The 23413-nt window shown below is 50.8% G+C and overlaps 1 protein-coding gene across 4 annotated transcripts in view; it reads right to left on the reverse strand.

Annotated features, from left to right (window-relative positions):
* Positions 1-23413, reverse strand: part of LOC119952085 (gamma-aminobutyric acid receptor subunit gamma-4-like) — a 409052-nt gene that overhangs the window by 210613 nt on the left and 175026 nt on the right. For all 4 annotated transcript variants that reach the window (XR_005457758.1, XR_005457757.1, XM_038775633.1 and 1 more), the window contains exon 3: positions 22581-22648. Coding sequence is in view for 2 of the 4 variants with exons in the window: in XM_038775633.1 (XP_038631561.1) it covers positions 22581-22648 (68 nt within the window). In the remaining 2 variants the exon portion in view is untranslated. The remainder of the gene's footprint in view (positions 1-22580; positions 22649-23413) is intronic.

The raw sequence follows: 23413 nt of genomic DNA on the forward strand, positions 1-23413 counted from the left end.
TGCCACATGGGGCTGATAACCAGTTGACAGCATTATCCCCGAGAGAGCTCGATTCACTATCCTGCTCTGAAACTGTACGCTTTCCTGATTCAAAACACAGGGAACGTCAGATGGGAAATGCCACATGTAAAATAATAAATCAAACAAAAAGGACCATGTAGCATTCAAACGTGCGACCTTTCTGCTCTGTAAGCTCACACTGGGTAACCATTAACAAACTGAGTCACAAGACTGGCACCTGAACTCCCAGTTAAAATGTAGGATTACTGGAAGAATGCTCCACATAACCTGAATTCAAATCCCACCACACAAATATAAAGATTTTAATTGAGTTTTTAATAAAAGTGACTATTGTAGTCACGTAAAATGGCCACCTGCAAAGGGCCATGGGAATTGTGGTCAATTTGGGACACAGACAGGTACACAGCCTCTGTGTATTACGCAAAGAAACCAGACTTGGCTGAAACTTGCATCCATTAAGAGTTGATCACCATTTCGCCCAGGAGTTACAACAGTAGCAGATTAACCGGCGCCACCCTCCCTTATCTGGAAAGGCCTACGTGCCTGGGACAATGATAGCTGGGACCCGCCGAGCTATCGAAGTATCCGCCCCTAATTGGCTAAGATCGATGAGGGTGATCTAAACCCTATCGATCCATTGGACCTGGAGCAAGGACCGCCCAAAAGGGCGCAAAAGAGATGAAGGATAAAAAGCCCTGCGCCCTAGACATCTGCCTCTTTTGGGACCGGCCTGTGTGCGACCAACTGCAGCAGAACAACCAAGTTCAAGGACCCGCGACCATTCCTGAAGGACAAGCCCAGCTGAGACGAACCCAACAACTTCCAAACCGACCACGTGGACCTGGATAAAGGCCATATCTCACAAAGTGCCGGTCACTCGAAGTTAAGTAAAGGTCATCTTAGTCGTTAGGTGTAGTTTAGTACGGAGCCGCGTGTGTTATTGCATAGAGATACAAGTCTTGTGTTATTAATAAACTGTGTTTTTGAGCTGACATATTGGTTGTGTAGTCATTTGGTCGATATAAGAAACAGCTTGTGGTTCACCCCAAAGTAAAGATGGCAACACTATGAAACTGTCAGATGATGTTAAAACTTCATTAATGTCCTTTAGGTCAGGGAACCTAAAGATAAAGATTCCGACTGGAAAGTACACCATTGGCAAACTCTATTCAATCATTTCATAATATTGGACCATATTTTATCGTCCTATTCCAGTTTTCACTTTCATCCATGAATTGGCCACAGAGTTAGTGACAGATCAACTGCTATCAGCTGTGAAGTGATGGAAAATCGACACTAACATCACAGAGACAGCTGCGACCACAGGCTCCAACCTTGTTAAGCGGAAAGAGGAGGATCTGACTGAATAGCTGAGATAAGAAGAGGTGGATGGGTGAATTTGTATGGGGATTGTGCTGAAGATAACAGAACGGGGAATGAGCTTCCCCAGCAAGATTGAAGAGGTTCCACTCTGATTTTCTTCACAGATATAAGCAGTAAAATCCACTCAGTGCTTTTCTTCACAGAAATAAGCAGTAAAAAATCTGCTGACATCACAGTAAAAGCCAGCTCCCAAAAATTAACAGCAACACACCCCGCATATTGAAATAGACACAAACACACTTTTAGATGCAGCAGTGGTTACTTGTATTTCTTTTAAATTAGTCACTGCTCACAATGTGGTCTCCCCCTACATTGGGACAACTGAACACGGACTGGGTGGTGTGATGTTCTCTGTTTTCCTTGACTGGATGTCTTGGGTGCATCGTGTTGAACAAAGAACATCAAGCTAAATAAATTAACAAAGCTGATTTATCAACACTACTTAAATTAGATTTGAACATACTCCTAAGTGCAAGGTTGCTAAAATAAACTATGCCATGACTCCAACTGCAGAACTTTCAAATACACAACTAATCGCTCTCACGCCTAAACAGATTCTCCCAGAATCGAGGGTCGTCACATCATATATATATAATATATATATGTGACTGCTCTTGATCAGCATCTGAGATCACCAATAAGAAGTGTTTACATGAAATTGTTAACCCTTTGCCTCCCATATCCACATTATTACAGGTGGCTGATGCTTTGTGGAGCATCTTTGACCAGTCTACAGGCGTTCCTGCCGCTTGCCATTTCAATTCACTATGTTGCTCCTTTCTCTCTCCATAGATGCTGCCTGACCTGCTGGGATTGTCCAGCATAGAACATAGAACAGTACAGCACAGAACAGGCCCTTCGGCCCTCAATGTTGTGCCGAGCCATGATCACCCTACTCAAACCCACGTATCCACCCTATACCCGTAACCCAACAACCTTAACCTTACTTTTATTAGGACACTACGGGCAATTGAGCATGGCCAATCCACCTAACCCGCACATCTTTGGACTGTGGGAGGAAACCGGAGCACCCGGAGGAAACCCACGCACACAGGGGGAGGACGTGCAGAGTCCACACAGACAGTGACCCAGCCGGGAATCGAACCTGGGACCCTGGAGCTGTGAAGCATTTATGCTAACCACCATGCTACCCTGCTGCCCTATGCTGCATCTTCTGTTATTGCCTCACATTTCTGTCCCTGGCCTGGTGCAATGTTGCAGTGAGGTCCAACACAAACTGGAGGGACAGCATCTCATTTTTTCATGAGGCACTTCACAGCCTTCTGGACTCAAAATTGTGTTCAATTACTTCAGACCACCTTTTTAGTCCTCCATTTTGATTCTCACCACCAAGCACCATAGAACATAGAAAGATACAGGACAGAACAGGCCCTTTGGTCCAGGATGTGCCGAACTTTTGTCTTGGATTAAGAACAAATTAATCTACACCCCATCAGTTTGTATCTTGTTATTATCTTCTTGTTTTCAAACACACTGCTGACATTTATTTTGCTGTTTGCACCTACACTGGGCCAATGCTCGCTTTTGTAACACTGCCATTACTATTTCTTTGCAGTTTGTTAATGGCATCTTTGGTATTTAACCTATCCCTACCATCTCCCTACCCAAGCTGGCACGGTAGCACAGTGGTTAGCACAGTTACTTCACAGCTCCAGGGTCCTAGGTTCGATTCCCGGCTTGGGTCACTGTCTGTTCAGAGTCTTTGGGCCAGATTCTCCCTTCTGGGGACTAAGTCCTCACACCGGCGGGAAAGCCGGCGCCAAGCACTCCAGCATCAACGACCCCCGAAAGTGAGGAATTCTCCAAAGTTTCGGCAGCTAGGTTGGTGCCGGAGTGGTTGGCGCCGAATTCGTAGAAAAACTCACCGTGCTCGCCAGGAACTCTAATCATCAGGATGTGACGGGAGAAATCCATATGAACCTGCACATCAGAGACGCTTTCGTGTCCGGCATCCATTCGACCTACATCCGGCAGCAACTACTCGAAAACGGGGCAAAAAGACCTCCAAGACACGCTAACGCTCGCCACCTCGCTGGAAGTGTCCCAACATAATTTAGGCACATACCCCGCGGACCCTGCGAGCCCCCCTCGGACTTCCCCAGGGGAGCTCAACGAGCCCCCAGATACCCTGTCCCGCGGCATGTGCGCCAATGCGCAGGAGGACCGCCTGCAAGCCATCCACAATTACCTCTGTCACCCGGGGGTTACCCGGCTCGTCCACTTTATCAAGTCCCGCAACCTACCTTACTCAACCGAGGAGGTCAAGGCCATGATCAGGGCTTGCCAGATCTGCACGGAGTGCAAACCACACTTCTGCCGGCCAGACAAGGCTCGTCTAGTGAAGGCCTCGGGGCCCTTTGAGCAACTAAGTGTGGACTTCAAGAGCCCCTTCCCGTCCACCAACTGCAATATCTACTTCCTAACCGTCATCGCCGAGTTCTCCCGCTTCCCATTCACCGTCCCCTGTCCCGACATGACCTCGGCCACAGTGATAAAGGCACTGCACAGCATCTTCACCCTGTTCGGTTTCCCCGCTTATATCCACTGCGACCGGGGTACATCACGAGTGATGAACTGCGTCAGTATCTGCTCAGCAAAGGCACCGCCTCGAGCAGAATGACCAGCTATAACCCGCGGGGAAACGGGCAGGTGGAGAGGGAGAACGCAAAAGTTTGGAAGGCTGTCCTTCTGGCCCTATGATCAAGAAGTCTCCCAACCACCCGCTGGCAGGAGGTTCTGATGCCCTACACTCCATTAGGTCTCTCCTCTCCACGGCCACGAATGAGACCCCTCGAACCGTTTGTTTGTCTTCCCCAGGAAGTCCAAGTCCGGGGTCTCGCTTCCACCTTGGCTGACGGCTCCAGGACCTGTTCTCCGGAGGCACGCGAGGAGTCATAAAACGGACCCCATGGTCGAGGGGGTCCGATTACTACATGCAAACTCCCAATACGACTACGTTGAGTACCCCGACGGCAGGCAAGATACGGTTTCCCTCCGGGATATGGCACCCGCTGGTTCCCCCACTACAGATGCCCCCTCCCTCACGGCTCCCCTGCGGGATCCGGCAACTCCCTCCCCCACTAATTCCTCCCCCCGGTCCCATTCCCCGTTGGTGGACACCGACCGCGCGCCCTCTAGTGCCCCGCCACTCTACACCCCCTGCCGGCGCTGGCACCACTACCCACAGCCCCAACTATTTCCCCTGCATCCCGATTCCCTACCCCGACACGGACCAAAGCTCCAACCACCGTGCTCCCGGATGTACCCTCAACTAAGACGTTCATGTCCACCGCACCACCGCCCGAGCTGAGGAGGTCGATGAGGACGATGAGGACGATCAGGCCGCTGAAATGAATGGACTTGTGATTCCACTTCACCCCCGCCAGACTTTGTTTTTTTAAACAGGGAGTGAATGTGATGAACGGTTATTGTATTACTGTACCCTTATCATCATCCAAGGTGATGTCCCCTTTAAGACCAGGCATGGAACCCTGGGAGAATCCGCTTCTGGCTCCACCCACCTGGGACAATGACCGTGCTCATCAACGGGTGCGAAATATCATGCCTGATCGACTCCGGGAGCACAGATAGCTTCATACACCCCAACACGGTAAGGCGCTGTTCTCTTCCCATACACACAGTTAACCAAAGAATCTCCCTGGCCTCCGGGTCTCACATTGTAGAGATCAAAGGGTTCTGTGTAGTGATCCTCAAGGTCCAGGGAAGAGAATTCCGAAACTTCTGACACTACATCCTCCCTCACCTCTGCGCTGCCATGCTCCTGGGATTAGACTTCCAATGTGACCTCCAGAGCTTAACTTTTAAATTCGGCGGCCCTATACCCCCCTCACTGTCTGCAGCCTCGCGACCCTCGAGGTCGACCTGCCTTCCCTTTTTGCAAACCTCACCCCGGAATGCAGTCCCGTCGCCACCAGGAGCAGATGGTACAGTGCCCAGGACCGGACCTTCATTAGGTCGGAAGTCCAGCGGTTACTGAAGGAAGGCATTATCGAGGCTAGCAACAGCCCGTGGAGAGCTCAAGTAGTGGTTGTAAACACCGGGGAGAGCACAGGCTGGTCATCGATTATAGTCAGACCATCAACAGGTATACGCAGCTCAACGCGTACCCTCTCCCCTGCATATCTGATTTGGTCAATCAGATTGCATAATACAAGGTCTTTTCCATGGTGGACCTCAAATCCGCCTACCACCAGCTCCCCATCCTCCCAGGCGACCGCAAGCACGCTACATTCAAAGCAGATGGGCGGTGGACCGAATGGTTGACCGGTACGGTTTGCGGGCCACGTTTCCGTACCTCGACAATGTCACTATCTGCGGCCACGACCAGCAGGACCACGACACCAACCTCCAAAAATTCCTCCATACCGCAAAAATCCTTCATCTCACATATAACAAAGACAAATGCCTGTTCAGCACCAACCGTCTAGCCATCCTCGGCTACGTAGTGCATGATGGAGATATAGGCCCAGATCCCGAACGCATGCGCCCCCTCATAGAGTTTCCTCTCCCCCACTGCTCCAAGGCCCTGAAACGCTGTCTGGGGTTTATTTCATATTACGCCAAGTGGGTCTCCAATTATGCGGACAAGGTCTGCCCACTGATCCAATCCACGGTTTTTCCTCTATCGGCAGAGGCCCACCAGGCCTTCAGCCGCATAAAAGTGGACATCGCAAAGGCCACGATGCACGCAATCGACGAGTCCCTTCTCTTCCAAGTAAAGAGCGACGCATTCGAGGTAGCTCTGGCGGTCACCCTCAACCAAGCGGGCAGGCCCATGGCCTTCTTCTCACGCACCCTCCATGCTTCAGAAATCCGTCATTCCTCTGTTGAAAAGGAGGCCCAGGCCATAGTATAAGCTGTGCGGCACTGGAGGCATTACCTGGTTGGCAGGAGATTCACCCTCCTCACTGACCAACGGTCGGTTGCTTTCATGTTTGATAATGCACAGCGGGGCAAGATAAAGAACGACAAGATCTTGGGGTGGAGGATCGAGCACTCCACCTACAACTATGAGATCTTGTATCGTCCCGGGAAGCTAAACGAGCCTCCTGATCCCCAATCCCGCGGAACATGTGCCAACGCACAAGTGGACCGAGTACGAGCCCTCCATGAAGACCTCTGCCACCCGGGGGTCACTCTATTCTTCCATTTTATCAAGACCCGCAACCTGCCCTACTCCATCGAGGAGGTCAGGACAGCCACCATGAACTGCCAAATCTGCGGGAAGTGCAAGCTGCACTTCTACAGGCCAGAGAAAGCGCACCTGGTAAAGGATTCCCGTCCCTTTGAACGCCTCAGTATGGACTTCTAAGGGCCCCTCCCATCCACCGACCGCAACACGTACTTCCTGAACGTGATTGACGAGTACTCCTGGTTCCCATTCGCCATTCCCTGCCCCGACATGATCACAGCCACCGTCATAAAAGCCCTCCACAGTATCTTTACCCTGTTCGGTTTCCCCGCCTACATGCACAGCGATAGGGGGTCTTCCTTCATGAGCGACAAACTGCGTCAATTCCTGCTCAGCAAGGGCATTGCCTCGAGCAGGATGACCAGTTCTAACCCCCGGGGGAACGGGCAGGTGGAGAGGGAGAACAGAAGACCGTCCTACTGGCCCTACGGTCCAGGAATCCCCCAGTCTCCCGCTGGCAGGAGGTCCTCCCCGATGAACTCCACTCCATCCGATCACTGCTGTGTATCACGACAAACGAAACACCCCATGAACGTCTCCTGGTCTTCCCTCGGAAGTCCTCCTCCGGGACCTCACTCCCAACCTGGCTGGCAGCTCCTGGACCCATCCTGCTCCGCACAAGTCGGACCCATACGTCGAGAGGGTCCATCTCCATGCTAACCCTCAGTACACCTACGTGGCGTACCCCGGCGGCCGACAGGATACGGTCTCCCTACGGGATCTGGCACCCGCTGGATCCCCACCCACACCCCCTCCCACCAACCCCACCCTCCCTCCCACCGGCGCACCCCACGGCCGCCCCCTTCCCAGGTGGATCGGTTCTCCCACCGGTCCCATCTAGGGGCGAAGAAGCCAAAGCCATGCTCCCGGAGTCACGGATGCCCGAGCCGGCACCTGCATCACCGTCGAAACTGCAACTTTCACAGAGGACGACCAGGGCCCCCGATCGACTTATTGCTTCATTTTGATGTACATGTAAATAAATACTGTAAATAGTTGTGACATGTAACAGGGCAAAACACTGTACCACCATAATCTCAACCTCTATCACTGTATAACGCAAGACCATCAACTCCGCCGGACTCTTTTTTTAACAGAGGGTGAATGTGGTAGTCGGTATTAGGGGCATTACGGTACCCAGGTTGATGCTGTAAGACCATTGGTGTGGGAGGTACCTGAGACAGTAATATCATTGGTGAAGCCTGCCTGCTGGTTCCGCCCAGTAAGGCGGAGTATCAGAGTCTGTGTCTCCCCAGTGGCTGCATTCTGTCCCTGCGCTGCTGGGGGAAACATCTAGTTCAATAAAGCCTTCAATTGTCCTACAATCTCGCTTCTGGAGTTATTGATCGAGCATCATGGGGTTACTAGGTTACGGGATAGGGCGGAGGTGTGGGGTGCTCTTTCCAAGGGCAAGTGCAGACTCCTTCTACACATAACTTTCTCTGATTCTATGCTCCACGATTTCCCTTCCCTTTTTCCGACAAAATATTCCGACAAAATAAAGTCTATCGCATTTCTATCTCTCTTCAGCTTTGAAGAAGTCATACAGACTAGAACAGGCTGATACATGGCTTTGAAAGAGACAGGGCAGACTGATGTGGACTACAATTAGGTTTTTAAAGTAATATATTTTCCTTTGGCATCTATAGAGAAACAGAGCACACACCCAAGCCCACACCTCCACCCGATCCCCGTAACCTAGCAACCCCACCCAACCTTTTTGGACACTAAGGGCAATTTAGCATAGACGATTTCATGTTGAACAGTTGATGGTTCAATCTTAGCATTAACGCTGTTTCTCTACAGATGCCACCAGACCTGCTGAGCTTCCCAGCATTTTCTGTTTTTCTTCCTGATAGGTCCTGGGTCTGTGGGCCGCACTACCACCTCGGAGTCAGAAAATTGTTGTTCCCAGTCCAGAGTCTTGAACAGTGAGTGCAGTACCATCAAAAGTGTCACCTTTGAGCAGAGATGCAAATGTGATGTGATAAAAAAAACTTTTTCATACCTAGTGGTTCGGGTCTGAAATGCACTGCCTGAAAGTGTGGTTGAGGCAGGTTCAATCGAGGCATTTAAGAGGGCATTAGATGATTATTTTAATCGAAACAATGTGCAGGGGTACGTGGAAAAGGCAGGGGATTGGCATTGGATCAGGGGACAGGAATTTCTGATCCTGAGGCCAGGTGTTGACGCCGTCGTAAACGCCATCGCCTTTCTTGACAGCGTCAACATGGCCTGAGGATCAGCGATTCTGACCCCTAAAGGGGGCCAGCACGGCACTGGAGTGACCTACGCCGCTCCAGCTGCCGATCCCGGCGTCAGTTGGGCGCCGCGAGTCGGGCCGACGCCAACGTGCCCATGTACAGTGGGACCCGCGCAATTGTGCGCATGCCTGGTGGCTCTCTTCTCAATGCTGGCCCCGACGCAACAGGGGCCGGCGAGGAACAAAAGAGGCCCCCAGCCCGAGAGGCCGGCCTGCCGATCGGTAGGCCCCGATCGCAGGCCAGGCCACAGAGGAGCCCCCCCCCCCCCCCAGGGTCGGACCCCGCTTCCCCCCCCCCCCCCCACCCCTCCCCCACCAGGCCACCCCCGGATCCATTAATGCCGAGGTCCCGCTCGGTAAGACCAGGTGTGAATGGCGTCGCCGGGACCCGGGTTTTTTTTTGTATGGCCAGTCGGCCCACCCTTGGCTGAGAATCGCCGGGAGGAGCAGCCCCCGACCGGCGCCGCGCCAACCGCGCCGGCGGCAATGGCGGAGATTCTCCGCTCTCTGGAGAATCGGCGGACTGCCGTCGGGGCAGTGACGCGCGATTCGCGCCCGTCCCCGGCAAATCTCCGACCCGGCCTGGGCTGAGAGAATCCTGCCCATGATGCTTGTTCAGAGAACTGGTACGGACACGATGAGCCAAATGGCCTCCTTCTGTACCATAGACAATTCTGTGATTCTGTTGTGTTAAACTGGTCTCCGTCCCCATCTCAGGTTGCAGGAATGATCCTCTGTAACTGTCAGAACAAGGCAAAGATTGATTCATTAACTGTTCAACACCCAATTGTCTGTGACAAACCAAAGGAAAAGATATTACTTTTAAAACCTAATTGTAGTCCACACCAGTCTTCCCTGTCTCTTTCAAAGCCAGGTATTAGCCTGCTCGAATCTGGCTCAAGCTTATGTGAGGGAGCTCTAAGATTCGTCAAACGTTGAATGTTGTAAACAAGTGTCGGCTGTAGTTTATTGATTGGCCTTCCAACCTCAGAATTACAAAACTGCCAATACAAATCTGATGTGTGTGAGAGAGATTGTGTGTGATGAATTTGTGTTCTTCAGGTAGGCTGGACAGTGAACAGTTGTCTCAGTCAACTATCATCTTACCGATCACTGTTAATTAAATAACAGTCTTATGTTGTGGTAATCACCACTGTTGTATATATTAGGAGATGTGTGGGAAGACTCTGTACTACAGGTACGGGAGTAGTCCCTGTCTGCTGGCTCCGCCCAGTAGGCGGAGTATAAATATGTGTGCTCCCCGTACAGCAGCCATTTAGCAGCAGAGGGCAGCAGAGCAGAGCTACTGATCAGCTGTTCAGGGGAAATTTGCATACGTGCAGTGCGGTCAGCCTAAGTTGAAGGGGAATCTGCGAAGGAGACCCGAGGGGTTTGAGTGAAGGCAATCATCCAGCAGAGGGCAGCAGAGCAGAGCTACTGATCAGCTGTTCAGGGGAAATTTGCATACGTGCAGTGCGGTCAGCCTAAGTTGAAGGTGGTTTGCGGAGAGGCTGTTGGCAAGTGACAGTTAAACCCGAAACACTTCGTGAGTGTTTCCCACCCTACCTCCTCCTCTAACCAACCCCCCCCCCCCCCCCCCCCCCCCACGGTGGTTGGGAAGCGGGAGCAGGGGCCTGTCGTGAAGGTGAGTGAGTGCCTTTAAATTTGCTTACCTTTCAGCGGGAGCAGGGTTTGAGGTAATATCAGGTAAGCCCTTCCTTTATTTTTCTTTTTCTTGTGTTTTTTTTAAATCTAGAGGTGATGTCAGGGAAGGCAGTACAATGCTCCTCCTGCAGAATGTTTGAGGTGAGGGACGCCGTCAGTGTCCCTGCTGATTTCATCTGTGGGAAGTGCACCCAACTCCAGCTCCTCAAAAACCGTGTTAGGGACCTGGAGCTTGAGCTGGATGAACTTCGGATCATTCGGGAGGCAGAGGGGGTCATAGATAGGAGCTTCAGGGAAGTAGTTACACCAAAGACTGGAGATAGATGGGTAACTGTAAGAGGTACTGGGAAGAAGCAGTCAGTGCAGGGACCCCCTGCGGTCGTTCCCCTGAGTAACAAGTATACCGTTTTGGATACTTGTGGGGGGGACGACTTACCAGGGGTAAGCCCGTACCGGGCCTCTGGCACGGAGTCTGTCCCTGTTGCTCAGAAGGGAAGGGGGGAAAGGAGTAGAACATTAGTAATTGGGGACTCAATAGTCAGGGGCACAGATAGGAGATTTTGTGGGAGCGAGAGAGACTCGCGTTTGGTATGTTGCCTCCCAGGTGCAAGGGTACGTGATGTCTCGGATCGTGTTTTCCGGGTCCTTAAGGGGGAGGGGGAGCAGCCCCAAGTCGTAGTCCACATTGGCAGTAACGACATAGGTAGGAAAGGGGACAAGGATGTCAGGCAGGCCTTTAGGGAGCTAGCATGGAAGCTCAGAGCGAGAACAAACAGAGTTGTTATCTCTGGGTTGTTGCCCGTGCCACGTGATAGTGAGATGAGGAATAGGGAGAGAGAGCAATTAAACACGTGGCTACAGGGATGGTGCAGGCGGGAGGGATTCAGATTTCTGGATAACTGGGGCTCTTTCTGGGGAAGGTGGGACCTCTATAGACAGGATGGTCTACATCTGAACTTGAGGGGCACCAATATCCTGGGGGGGAGATTTGTTAGTGCTCTTTGGGGGGATTTAAACTAATTCAGCAGGGGCATGGGAACCTGGATTGTAGTTTTGGGGTACGGGAGATTGAGAGTATAGAGGTCAGGAGCACAGATTTGACTTCTCAGGAGGGTGCCAGTGTTCAGGTAGGTGGTTTGAAGTGTGTCTACTTCAATGCCAGGAGTATACGAAATAAGGTAGGGGAACTGGCAGCATGGGTTGGTACCTGGGACTTCGATGTTGTGGCCATTTCAGAGACATGGATAGAGCAGGGACAGGAATGGTTGTTGCAGGTTCCGGGGTTTAGGTGTTTTAGTAAGCTCAGAGAAGGGGGCAAAAGAGGGGGAGGTGTGGCGCTGCTAGTCAAGGACAGTATTACGGTGGCGGAAAGGATGCTAGATGGGGACTCTTCTTCTGAGGTAGTATGGGCTGAGGTTAGAAACAGGAAAGGAGAGGTCACCCTGTTGGGAGTTTTCTATAGGCCACCTAATAGTTCTAGGGATGTAGAGGAAAGGATGGCGAAGATGATTCTGGAAAAGAGCGAAAGTAACAGGGTAGTTGTTATGGGAGACTTTAACTTTCCAAATATTGACTGGAAAAGATATAGTTCGAGTACATTAGATGGGTCATTCTTTGTACAATGTGTGCAGGAGGGTTTCCTGACACAATATGTTGACAGGCCAACAAGAGGCGAGGCCACATTGGATTTGGTTTTGGGTAATGAACCAGGCCAGGTGTTAGATCTGGAGGTAGGTGAGCACTTTGGAAACAGTGACCACAATTCGGTGACCTTTACGTTAGTGATGGAAAGGGATAAGTATACCCCGCAGGGCAAGAGTTATAGCTGGGGGAAGGGCAATTATGATGCCATTAGACATGACTTAGGATGTGTTGGTTGGAGAAGTAGGCTGCAAGGGTTGGGCACACTGGATATGTGGAGCTTGTTCAAGGAACAGCTATTGCATGTTCTTGATAAGTACGTACCAGTCAGGCAGGGAGGAAGGGGTCGAGCGAGGGAACCGTGGTTTACCAAAGAAGTGGAATCTCTTGTTAAGAGGAAGAAGGAGGCCTATGTGAAGATGAGGCGTGAAGTTTCAGTTGGGGCGCTTGATAGTTACAAGGAAGCGAGGAAGGATCTAAAGAGAGAGCTGAGACGAGCAAGGAGGGGATATGAGAAGTCTTTGGCAGGTAGGATCAAGGAAAACCCAAAAGCTTTCTATAGGTATGTCAGGAATAAAAGAATGACTAGGGTAAGAGTAGGGCCAGTCAAGGACAGTGGTGGGAAGTTGTGTGTGGAGGCTGAGGAGATAAGCGAGATACTAAATGAATACTTTGCGTCAGTATTCACTCAAGAAAAAGATAATATTGTGGAGGAGTGTGCTGAGACCCAGGCTATTAGAATAGATGGCATTGAGGTGCGTAGGGAAGAAGTGTTGGCAATTCTGAACAAGGTGAAAATAGATAAGTCCCCGGGGCCGGATGGGATTTATCCTAGGATTCTCTGGGAAGCCAGGGAAGAGATTGCTGAGCCTTTGGCTTTGATTTTTAGGTCATCATTGGCTACAGGAATAGTGCCAGAGGACTAGCAAATGTGGTCCCTTTGTTCAAGAAGGGGAGTAGAGATAACCCCGGTAACTATAGGCCGGTGAGCCTAACGTCTGTGGTGGGTAAAGTCTTGGAGAGGATTATAAAAGATACGATTTATAATCATCTAGATAGGAATAATATGATTAGGGACAGTCAGCATGGTTTTGTGAAGGGTAGGTCATGCCTCACAAACCTTATCGAGTTCTTTGAGAAGGTGACTGAACAGGTAGACGAGGGTAGAGCAGTTGATGTGGTGTATATGGATTTCAGTAAAGCATTTGATAAGGTTCCCCACGGTCGGCTATTGCAGAAAATACGGAGGCTGGGGATTGAGGGTGATTTAGAGATGTGGATCAGAAATTGGCTAGTTGAAAGAAGACAGAGAGTGGTAGTTGATGGGAAATGTTCAGAATGGAGTTCAGTTACGAGTGGCGTACCACAAGGATCTGTTCTGGGGCCGTTGCTGTTTGTCATTTTTATAAATGACCTAGAGGAGGGCGCAGAAGGATGGGTGAGTAAATTTGCAGACGACACTAAAGTCGGTGGAGTTGTAGACAGTGTGGAAGGATGTTGCAGGTTACAGAGGGACATAGATAAGCTGCAGAGCTGGGCTGAGAGGTGGCAAATGGAGTTTAATGTGGAGAAGTGTGAGGTGATTCACTTTGGAAAGAATAACAGAAATGCGGAATATTTGGCTAATGGTAAAATTCTTGGTAGTGTGGATGAGCAGAGGGATCTCGGTGTCCATGTACATAGATCCCTGAAAGTTGCCACCCAGGTTGATAGGGTTGTGAAGAAGGCCTATGGTGTGTTGGCCTTTATTGGTAGAGGGATTGAGTTCCGGAGCCATGAGGTCATGTTGCAGCTGTACAAAACTCTTGTACGGCCGCATTTGGAGTATTGCGTACAGTTCTGGTCGCCTCATTATAGGAAGGACGTGGAAGCTTTGGAACGGGTGCAGAGGAGATTTACCAGGATGTTGCCTGGTATGGAGGGAAAATCTTATGAGGAAAGGCTGATGGACTTGAGGTTGTTTTCGTTAGAGAGAAGAAGGTTAAGAGGTGACTTAATAGAGGCATACAAAATGATCAGAGGGTTAGATAGGGTGGACAGTGAGAGCCTTCTCCCGGGGATGGAGGTGGCTAGCACGAGGGGACATTGCCTTAAATTGAGGGGTAATAGATATAGGACAGACGTCAGAGGTAGGTTTTTACACAAAGAGTGGTGAGGCCGTGGAATGCCCTAACTGCAACAGTAGTGAACTCGCCAACATTGAAGGCATTTAAAAGTTTATTGGATAAGCATATGGATGATAATGGCATAGTGTAGGTTAGATGGCCTTTAGTTTTTGACTTCCCATGTCGGTGCAACATCGTGGGCCGAAGGGCCTGTACTGCGCTGTATTGTTCTATGTTCTAACACGGTAAGGCGCTCTTCTCTTCCCATACACCCAGTTAATCAAAGAATCTCCTTGGCTTCCGGGTCTCACTCTGTAGAGATCAAGTGCTTTGACATAGCTAACCTCACGGTCCAGGGATGAGAATTTAAGAATTTCCAACTCTATGTCCTCCCTCACCTCTGCACTTCCACTCTCCTGGGATTGGACTTCCAATGTGACCTCCAGAGCTTAACCTTTAAATTTGACGGCCCTATACTCCCCCTCACTGTCTGCAGCCTCGCGACCCTCAAGGTCGACCCACCTTCCCTTTTTGCGAACCTCACCCTGGATTGCAAACCCATCGCCACCAGGAGCAGACGGTACAGTGCCCAGGACCGGACCTTCATTAGGTCAGAAGTCCAGCGGTTACTGAAGGAAGGTATTATCGAGGCTAGCAACAGCCCCTGGAGAGCTCAAGTAGTGGTTGTGAAGACCGAGGAGAAGCACAGGATGGTCATCGATTATAGTCAGACCATGAACAGGTATACGCAGCTCGACGCGTACCCTCTCCCCTGCATATCTGATTTGGCGGATGGAGGTGGCTAGCATGAGGGGACATAGCCTTAAATTGAGGGGTAATAGATATAGGACAGAGGTCAGAGGTGGGTTTTTTACGCAAAGAGTGGTGAGGCCGTGGAATGCCCTACCTGCAACAGTAGTGAACACGCCAACATTGAGGGCATTAAAAAATTTATTGGATAAGCATATGGATGATAAGGGCATAGTGTAGGTTAGATGGCCTTTAGATTTTTTCCATGTCGGTGCAACATCGAGGGCCGAAGGGCCTGTACTGCGCTGTATCGTTCTATGTTCTATGTTCTATTTCGCCAGCTGCTGTTGGAGGCCACACATCTGAGAGTACTAAAGCCTCAGTTGTATTCAACTCTCGTCTCCGTGCAATTGATCATGCATCAATTTATTACTCTAAGATTTTCAGAAGATGGACCTCTGCATCAAGCCGGATTGCCTGAAGCTGGATCCACAATCAAGCGACGCCAAAAAGGACTTTCAACATTGGCTAGCTTGTTTCGAAGCTGACATCAGGTCTGCGCCAGAACCAATCCTGGAAGCTCAGAAGATCCAGATACTCTACTCACGGCTGAGCTCCAACGTATTTCCTCTTGTCCAGGACGCGCCGACCTACGAGGAAGCCATGGCGCTACTGAAAGAGAATTACGCCCAGCGGACGAACACGCTCTTCGCCAGACACATACTCTCTACCAGTAGTGAACTCCCCAGTGAGTCTGTAGAGGATTTCTGGCGTGCTTTAATTCCTCTGGTCAGAGACTGTGACTGTCAGGTCGTCACAGCCACGGAACATTTGAACCTCCTCATGCGGGACGCTTTCGTTATGGGGATAGGGTCAGACCTCATACGCCAGCGACTTTTAGAGGGGGCCACGCTCGACCTCGCAGAAACCAAAAAGCTGGCGCTATCAATGACGGTCGCCTCGCGCAATATTCAGGCCTACACCCCAGTCACACGGCCCACCCCTCCTCCACATCGTGATTGCACAGGCGGCCGCCCCACCGGGGGCCTCACCTAGCCAATCCTACGCCTGTGCCATGCGCCAACCAGCCAACCCCGGGGGCCCCCGATTATACTTCTGCGGCCAACAGAAACAACCCCCACCAACGCTGCCCGGCCCGCAGCGCTCTTTGCAAGGCCTGCGGCAAGAAGGGGCACTTCGCTGCGGTGTGCCAGGCCCACGCAGTCACCGCTATCGCCCCGACCCCCCTCACAGTGGGCGCCGCCATCTTCCCCTCCTCGGACCACGCGCGGCCACTGGGCGCCGCCATCTTCCCCACCTTGGACCACGCGCGGCCAGTGGGCACCGCCAACTTCCCCTCCTCGGACCATGTGTGGGCCATGGGTGCCACCATCTTTTTCAACCCCTGCCATGTGCGGCCCAAGGGCGCCGCCATCTTATCTTCCCCAAAATCATCAGGTGCCGCCATCTTGTCACCCCCACGGCACATGAGTGGCACCATCGTTCCAGGACCCGTGCCCCCTGGGCTCCCCATCGTCCGACACCAGCGACGACCAGCCGCGACTCGTCACGGTTACGATTGACCAGTCACGTCCGCACAATCAGGCCACCGCCTCGACAAGCGTGAAGATCGATGGGCATGAGACCTCTTGTCTGCTGGATTCGGGGAGCACCGAAAGCTTCATCCATCCAGATAAGGCTAGGCACTGCTCTCTCGCGGTACACCCCGCCAATCAGAGAATCTCCCTGGCCTCCGGGTCCCACTCCGTGGCGATCCGGGGGTACTGCATAGCCACGCTCACGGCCCAAGGGCGTAGAATTCAGCCGCTTCCGGCTCTACGTCCTCCCCAACCTCTGCGCTGCCCTGCTACTCGGCCTGGACTTCCAGTGTAACCTCCAGAGCCTAACATTGAAATTCGGTGGGCCCCTACCACCCCTTACCGTGTGCGGTCTCGCGACCCTAAAGGTTGACCCACTTCCCTATTCGCAAACCTAACCCCGGATTGCAAACCCAATGCCACCAGGAGCAGACGGTACAGCACCCAGGACAGGACCTTCGTCAAGGAGAGGTCCAACGGCTGCTTCGGGAAGGCACCATCGAGGCCAGCAACAGCCCCTGGAGAGCCCAAGTGGTGAAAACTAGGGAGAAACACCGAATGGTCGTGGACTACAGCCAGACCATCAATCGGTACACGCAGCTCAATGCGTACCCCGTCCCACGCATATCTGATATGGTCAATCAGATTGCACAGCACCGGATCTTCTCAACCGTAGACCTAAAATCGGCCTACTGCCAGCTCCCCATTTGGAAGGCAGTGTATGGGCATACACTGCCTTCGAGGCAGATGGCCGCCTCTACCACTTTCTCTGGGTTCCCTTCGGCATCACTCAGTCTTCCAAACGAAGATGGACCAAATGGTCGACCGGTACGGGCTGCGGGCCACTTTCCCGTACCTAGACAATGTCACCATCTGCGGCCACGATCAGCAGGACCACGATGCCAACCTTGCCAAATTTCTCGACACCGCCACTCTCCTAAACCTCACCTGTAACAAGGAGAAGTGCGTATTCAGCACAAACTGCTTAGCCATCCTCGGCTATGTGGTCCAGACAGAGTTCTGGGTCCCGATCCCGACCGCATGTGCCCCCTCATGGAGCTCCCCCTTCCCCACTGCCCCAAGGCCCTCAAGCGCTGCCTGGGGTTCTTTTTTTACTCCGCCCACTGGGTCCCAATCTATGCGGACAAGGCCCGCCCACTCATCCAGTCCACCCTTTTCCCCCTGATGGCCGAGGCTCAACAGGCCTTCACCCGTATTTCAGCCAACATCGCCAAGGCCGCGATGCATGCAACAGATGAGACGTTACCCTTTCAAGTGGAGAGGGATGCATCAGACGTCGTTCTAGCCACCACTCTAAATCAGGCAGGCAGACCCGTGGCATTCTTTTCCCGCACCCTTCATACCTCCGAAATTCGGCACTCCTCCGTCGAAAAAGAGGCCCAAGCCATCGTTGAAGCTGTGCAGCATTGGAGGCAATACCTGGCCGGCAGGAGATTCACCCTTCTCACTGACCAACGGTTGGTAGCCTTTATGTTTAACAACACACAACGGGGCAAGGTCAAGAACGATAAAATCTTGAGGTTAAAGATCGAGTTCTCCACCTACAACTGCGAGATTTTGTATCACCCCGGTAAGCTCAACAAACCCCCAGGTGCCCTATCCCGAGGTACATGTGCCAGCGAACAAGTAGACTGACTCCGGACCCTGACAATAACCTTTGTCACCCGGGAGTCACAAGGTTGTACCACTTCATAAAGGCCTGCAATCTACCCTACTCCATCGAGGAAGTCAGGGCAATCATCAGGGACTGCCAGGTCTGTGCAGAGTGCAAACCACACTTCTACCAGCCGGACCGCGCGTGCCTGGTGAAGGCCTCCCGCCCCTTTGAATGCCTCAGCATGGATTTCAAAGGGCCCCTCCCCTCCACCCACCGAAACACGTATTTCCTCAGGAAGTCCTCCCCGATGCACTGCACTGCATTCGGTCGCTCCCAAGCACTGCGACTAACGACACACCCCATGAACGTCTCTTTGCCTTTCCCAGGAAGTCCACATCCGAGGTGTCGCTCCCTCTTGGCTCACAGCTCCAGGGCCCGTACTCCTCCGTAGACACATGCGACTCCACAAGGCGGACCCGTTGGTTGAAAGGGTGCATTTACTGCACGCTAACCCCCAGTATGCCTACGTGGCGTACCCCGACGGCCGCCAGGATACTGTCTCCCTCAGGGACCTGGCACCAGCAGGTTCCACGCGTACACACCCCTCCGGCCTGACGCCACCCTTCCCACCCCCGGCTCACCCAGCAGCAATCCCCCCAGGACCATCAGTCCTCCCCCTGCCCACGCCCAAGGATGAAGAGGATTTCGTTACGCTCCCGGAGTCACCGAGAACCAGACCAACACTGGAATCGCTGCCACCACTGCGTCGCTCCCAACGTCACATCAAGGCCCCGGACCGGCTAAACCTGTTATTGGTTCGGGACAGTCGAACCACCTTGTATTGGACTTCAAAAAAAAAAATTTTGCCTCTGTATATTAAACTTGTTCTGTATATAGTTCTCCGCCACCCCCGCTGGGCTCAGTTTTAACAGGGGGTGAATGTGGTAATACCACTGTTGTATATATTGGGAGCTTTGTGGTAAGACCCTGTACTAAAGGTACGAGGGTAGTCCCTGCCTGCTGGCTCCGCCCAGTTGGCGGAGTATAAATATGTGTGCTCCCCACACAGCAGCCATTTCGCCAGCTGCTGTAGGAGGTCACACATCTTAGAGCAATAAAGCCTCAGTTGTATTCAACTCTCATCTCTGTGCAATTGATCATGCATCATACGTTTCAGCCAAAATATCTTCTTTGTGCTGATGACCCAGAATTAGCACCTTTAATGATGTTTAATGGTGATCACCATTATTAATGTAACATTTGTGGTGATAAAGAGGTAGCCCAGGAATTTCTGGATAATTCCCCTCAATCTGACGGTAGCCCCATGGAAAGGACCTTCTGCCTGCCTGTTCTTTTTAAGTTGAATTTCTGTGTTAAACTCACTACCAAAAAATAGGGTTGGTACTTCACTTTTTAACAATGTGATAATTGTTAATACATTGCCACTTAATCTGTCTGGTTTAGAAAGTGGTATTTAAAATCATTAAATGGGAATATCTGAATTAGGAGCAGGAGGAGGCGCCTTGAACCTGCTCCACCATTCAATAAATTCAAAGATAACCTGATTGTAACCACAACTCCACATTCCTGCCTACCCCCGATAACTCTTCAACCCTTGATTGCCAAGAATCTACCTACCTCTGCTTCAAAAATATTCAAAGACTCTGTTTCCAGTTCCTTCTCAGGAAGAGAGTCTCAAAGACCCACGACCCTCTGACACCAAAAATGGCACCACCCCCGATTCCAGCGTAAAAGTGGATTCTCCAGCCGATCGCCGAACGCGATTTCAGCGTCGGCGATCGCAGAATCCAGCCCATTATTTTCAAAAATACTTCCCTTTTTCTGTTGCCTATTCTCCATTTGATAATTCAACCTTTTTTTTGCTCTATTTGTCTCTGACCAGAATTCCCCCTTTGTCTCGGTTGTTCTGATGTTTCTTGCTCAGTCCTTAAACTGATTGATGAAGGTGATAATCTGTTGGTCTGATTATTCAGCATGCTCCTCTGAGGTACCCACCACCCTGTTAGCAACACCCACTTCAGCAACATCCATGGCAGAACATTTTCAAATTGATAGACACTTAAGTCAAAGATAAGAAAGTGCCCAACTCCTACACGATCTGTTACATTATAATTTGCTCCGCGACTACTCAAGCCAGGGGAGACACTGGACACTCTCTGATCCACACTGAGTGTAAAGCGGATATTTGACACTGTATCATCCATGCTGAGCACAGAGCAGACACTGGATATTCTCTGATCCACATTGAATACACAGCAGACACTGGACACTGCCTGATCCACACTGAGTACAGAGCAGACGTTGGACACTGTCTGATCCTCACTGGGTACCGGGCAGACTCTGGACACTGTCTGATCCACACTGAGGACAGAGGAGACATTGGACACTGTCTGATCCTCACTGGGTACAGAGAAGACATTGGACACTGTCTGATCTACACTGAGGACAGAGGAGACATTGGACACTGTCTGATCCTCACTGGGTACAGAGGAGACATTGGACACTGTCTGATCTACACTGGGTACAGAGCAGACGTTGGACACTGTCTGATCCTCACTGGGTACAGAGGAGACATTGGACACTGTCTGATCTACACTGGGTACCGGGCAGACACCGGACACTGTCTAATCTACACTGGGTACCGTGTGGCAGAGACTGGACACTGTCTGATCCTCACTGGGTACAGAGGAGACATTGGACACTGTCTGATTCACACTGAGTACAAAGGAGACTCTGGACATTGTCTGATCCTCACCGGGCAGACACTGGATATTATCTGATCCACACTGAGAACAGAGGAGAGACACGGCTCTGTCTGATCCTCACTGAGTACAGAGGAGACACTGGGCACTGATTGACTCACATTGATTACAGAGCTAACACTGGATACTTTGATTCATGCCGAGTACAGAGAAGACACTCTGATCCACACTCATTACAGGGCAGACACTGTCTGAACAACACTGAGTACAGAGAAGACTCTCAACACTGTCTGATCTTCACTGAGTACCGAGTATACACTGGACACTGATCCACATTGAGTACAGAGGAGACACTGGACACTGTCTGATGTACACTGAATACAGAGGAGACACTGGACACTGTCTGATCCACACTGAGTACAGAGGAGACACTGGGCACTGTCTGATGTAAACTGAATCCAGAGAAGACACTGGACACTGTCTGATCCACACTGAGTACAGAGCAGAGTGTCTGATCCACATTGAGTACAGAACAGACACTGGACACTGTCTGATCCTCACTGAGTACAGAGCAGGGTGTCTGATCCACATTGAGTACAGAACAGACACTGGACGCTGTCTGATCCACACTGAGTACAGAGCAGAGTGTCTGATCCACATTGAGTACAGAACAGACACTGGACGCTGTCTGATCCACACTGAGTACAGAGCAGAGTGTCTGATCCACATTGAGTACAGAACAGACACTGGACGCTGTCTGATCCACACTGAGTACAGAGCAGAGTGTCTGATCCACATTGAGTACAGAACAGACACTGGACGCTGTCTGATCCACACTGAGTACAGAGCAGAGTGTCTGATCCACATTGAGTACAGAACAGACACTGGACGCTGTCTGATCCACACTGAGTACAGAGGAGTCACTGGACACTGTCTGATCCACACTGAGTACAGAGGAGACATTGGACGCTGTCTGATCCACACTGAGTACAGAGGAGTCACTGGACACTGTCTGATCCACACTGAGTACAGAGGAGACATTGGACGCTGTCTGATCCACACTGAGTACAGAGGAGTCACTGGACACTGTCTGATCCACACTGAGTACAGAGGAGACATTGGACGCTGTCTGATCCACACTGAGTACAGAGGAGTCACTGGACACTGTCTGATCCACACTGAGTACAGAGGATACATTGGACGCTGTCTGATCCACACTGAATACAGAGAAGACACTGGACACTGTCTGATCCACACTGAGCACAGAGGAGACACTGGGCACTGTCTGATCTACACTGAGTACAGAGGAGACACTGGACACTGTCTGATATACACTGAGTACAGAGGAGACACTGGACACTGTCTGATCCACACTGAGTACAGAGGAGACACTGGACACTGTCTGATCTACACTGAGTACAGAGGAGACACTGGACACTGTCTGATCCACACTTAATACAGAGCAGAGTGTCTGATCCACACTGAGTACAGAACAGACACTGGGTACTGGTTGATTCATGCTGAGTGTAAAAACATTCCTTATAAACAGCGTCCACACACCTTTGCCATGTTTCACTTACCATTTGAATAACAGATACTGGGCCAATGCTGTTCACATAAATGTCCACGTCAATAACAATCGGTTTGACTGAAAAATAAAAACACATTGAGGACTACAATTAGCAAAAGTATCAGTTATATTTCAACATGGCTGCATTAGACTGATTTTGGATCATTACAGAAATCCATTTTTTATTTGAATTAGTGACATATTTCAGTAACTGATTTTGAATTTGAAGGTCACGGATTCATGTCCCACTTGAAGATTGAGCATACAAGCCAGACATTGCAATGCCGTATTGCCATTGGTACCGAGCTTCAGATTCAAAGCAATGCCTCATCTGCCCTCTCAGGTGGAAGTAAATGATCCCAAATGCACCATGGGAGGAAGATTAGAGGAGTTCTTTCTGCCATCCTTGTCAAAATGTATCCCTCAACGAACTGAGTAAAACAGATTACTTGGTCATCGTCACATTTACCTTGACATTTTTTGTGGGATCTTGCTGTGCACAAAACGGCTGTTGAATTTGCTTGCAAAGCCCATACTTCAAGAACATATAATGGGCTATAAGAGGCTTTGGCTACGGGAGGATGTGAGTGGTTCTATTAAAATGCTAATTATTTACTTGACTCCTCTTTGGGATTGAAGGGAAAGGTTTTGTTTGATGGATGATTGGGATCTTCACATTCAGATTCCAGCCCACACATCATTCTTTTTTCTCTCTTGTTTTTCAATCTAAGCTGCCTGCTCTCTGTTTGATTTATATTCCTATAGTCATTGGAACTTTTCTTTTCTGTTTGTTTTCAGCTCTAAATCCCCATCTTACTACAGTTGCTTACTTCCTCCATCTTC

The sequence above is a fragment of the Scyliorhinus canicula genome, chromosome 17 (genome assembly GCF_902713615.1).
Source record: "Scyliorhinus canicula chromosome 17, sScyCan1.1, whole genome shotgun sequence".
Lineage (NCBI taxonomy): Eukaryota > Metazoa > Chordata > Chondrichthyes > Carcharhiniformes > Scyliorhinidae > Scyliorhinus > Scyliorhinus canicula.